The following is a 2,275-nucleotide window of genomic DNA, read 5'->3' on the forward strand; positions in this document are numbered from 1 at the left end:
TACAGGGAGCATCTGGATGCAGGGAGTACCTGGATACAAGGGAGTATCTGGATGGAGGAGAGTAACTGGATGAAAGGTAGTATCTGGATACAAGGGAGTATCTGGATCAAGGAGAGTATCTGGGTGGAAGGGAGTAACTAGATTAAAGGGAGTATCTGGATGGAGGAAACTAAAAGGAAGGGAGTATGTGGATAGAGTAACTGGATGGAAGGGAGTATGTGGCTAGAGGAGAGTAACTGAATAGAAGGGAGTATCTGGATGGAGGAAGAGTATCTGGATGGAAGGGAGTATCTGGATGAAGGAGAGTATTTGGATGAAACAGAGCATCTGGATGCAGGGAGTATTCAGATTTAGGGAGTATCTGAATGGAGGAGAGTACCTGGATACAGGGGGTATCTGGATGTAGGAAGTACCTAGATTCAGAGAGTATCTGGATTCAGGGGAATAACTGGAAGCAGGAAGTATCTGAATTTGGGGTGGGTACCAGAATGTAGGGGATATCTGGATGCAGGGAGAACATGGCTACAAACCAGAATCTAAATGGAGGAGAGTATCTGGATGTAGGGAGTACAACAATTTAGAGGAGTATCTAGAAGCAGGGAGCATCTGGACTCAGGGGTATACCTCGATGCAGGGACAGTACTTGGATACAAGGGAGTATCTGGATGGAGGACAGTATCTGGATGTAGGGACTACCTGCATTCAGGGGAATATCTGGATACAGAGGAGTATCTGGAAGCAGGGAGTATCTGGACTTGGGGGGTAACCTAGCTGCAGGGAGCGTATCTGGAAACAGGGAGTATCTGGATGGAGGAGAGTATCTGGCTGGAGTATCTGGGTGCAGAAGAGCACTGGTCTCAATGTGGCGGGACAGGGGAAAGGAAAAGAGCCCTAAAAGGAAATTTTGGAAATAAAGAGCTGGCAGTTAGGTTGAAAATTCTACCTTAAAGCCCCAGAAAAAGACAACTTGGAACCCATCCAATTAAATGCCTACAGCCTTCTTTAACATCTGCCCTCGGTGAAACATTTAGGTAAGAGAAAGTACTTGGTTTCTAATTTCTTTTTATTAGTCTGACATGAAAAAGAAATGTCTTCGCAAATAAATGAAATACTGAAGAAACAAATTGAAGGGCTTACCTTATTTTAATTAAAAAAAGGTCAAAGCGACCGTGGGAGCTTCAGATGTGCTCAATGCACACATGATTTGTAAACAACCGAGATTCCGGCCAACGGTGCCTCGGTGGGGTTATTTGACTTATAGGGACGTAATAATGGCCAGCCTTTCACATCCCATGGGAAACCCCGCTGGGTCTTGGAGAATGGGGGTCCAAGTCCCTGTCCCCGTTTGGATGTAAAATTCAGCGTTAGTAAACAACATCCACCCAGCAACAACAAGCAAAGAACATCGCAAGATTAAAACAAGGAATCCGCCATGAACAGAAGGCCTCCGTCTCTGTTCTCATGCAGGTGTTCTTTGGGGAGGAGCCTCCGGTAGGTGTCCTAACCCTGCTGCCAACAGCTGGGCTGTTTCCGCCGACAATCTTCTACTTCTCTAAAAGAGTACGCTGAACTGTGGGAAGCAGGGAGAAAAGAAAGTCATTCCCAGTTCCCTGAGTACTCACATGAACAGGGCTTCCTAAAACTTTCAGGAGCCAGTGATTTTATTTCCGCATAAGAAAAATGGGTCCAAAGTTCTTCATCACGAAAAAAGCAAAACCCTAAATCCCAACCAATTCGATCAATTTCATTGAACGATGCCATACATACAAAAAAAAAAAAAAATGGATACTGCAGAAGAAGCATAAGGAAAACCAGGGAAGACATTTTCTACTAACGATGTCACAGAGACAGTAACAAACGTCTGTTATTTACCAAATGGCAGAATACCTGCTCTCAATGAGAGTATGCAGTTTTTACTGATCTGAAAGATACAGGGCTGAGATTTTCTGGTCTGTTCATTTAAGTTTTGGAAGCTTTATTTTGCATGTCGGTCTTAAACTATTTCGGAGGGAGAAGTTGGGATTTGGAAGAAGGAATTAAAGACAATGGCATTTTTCTTCCAAATAGGCTGGCAGGAAACACTGGAATGCAAAGCTCTTCGGGTAACAAGAGCCCCACACATATATGCCAACGTGCTTGCTAATGAAGCTAGGCAACTTCATTACAATGGGCAGAAGAAATATTCCTTCTCTCTTTAAGATAATAGCTTGTTCTGAACATCTTTCCCTGAGTTGAAAGAGCGGTCAGCAAGACACCAACTTTTTTTTTTTTTTTT

General features: G+C 43.8%; 1 protein-coding gene across 1 annotated transcript in view; it reads right to left on the reverse strand.

The window, feature by feature from the left end:
- Nucleotides 1-1,045: 1,045 nt before the first annotated feature.
- Nucleotides 1,046-2,275, reverse strand: part of CD99 (CD99 molecule (Xg blood group)) — a 66,937-nt gene continuing 65,707 nt past the window's right edge. The window contains exon 11 of the mRNA XM_037735023.1: nucleotides 1,046-1,570. Coding sequence (XP_037590951.1) covers nucleotides 1,545-1,570 — 26 coding nt within the window. The 3' untranslated portion in view covers nucleotides 1,046-1,544. The remainder of the gene's footprint in view (nucleotides 1,571-2,275) is intronic.

The sequence above is a fragment of the Cebus imitator genome, unplaced genomic scaffold, assembly GCF_001604975.1.
Source record: "Cebus imitator isolate Cc_AM_T3 unplaced genomic scaffold, Cebus_imitator-1.0 Scaffold708, whole genome shotgun sequence".
Classification (NCBI taxonomy): Eukaryota; Metazoa; Chordata; class Mammalia; order Primates; family Cebidae; genus Cebus; species Cebus imitator.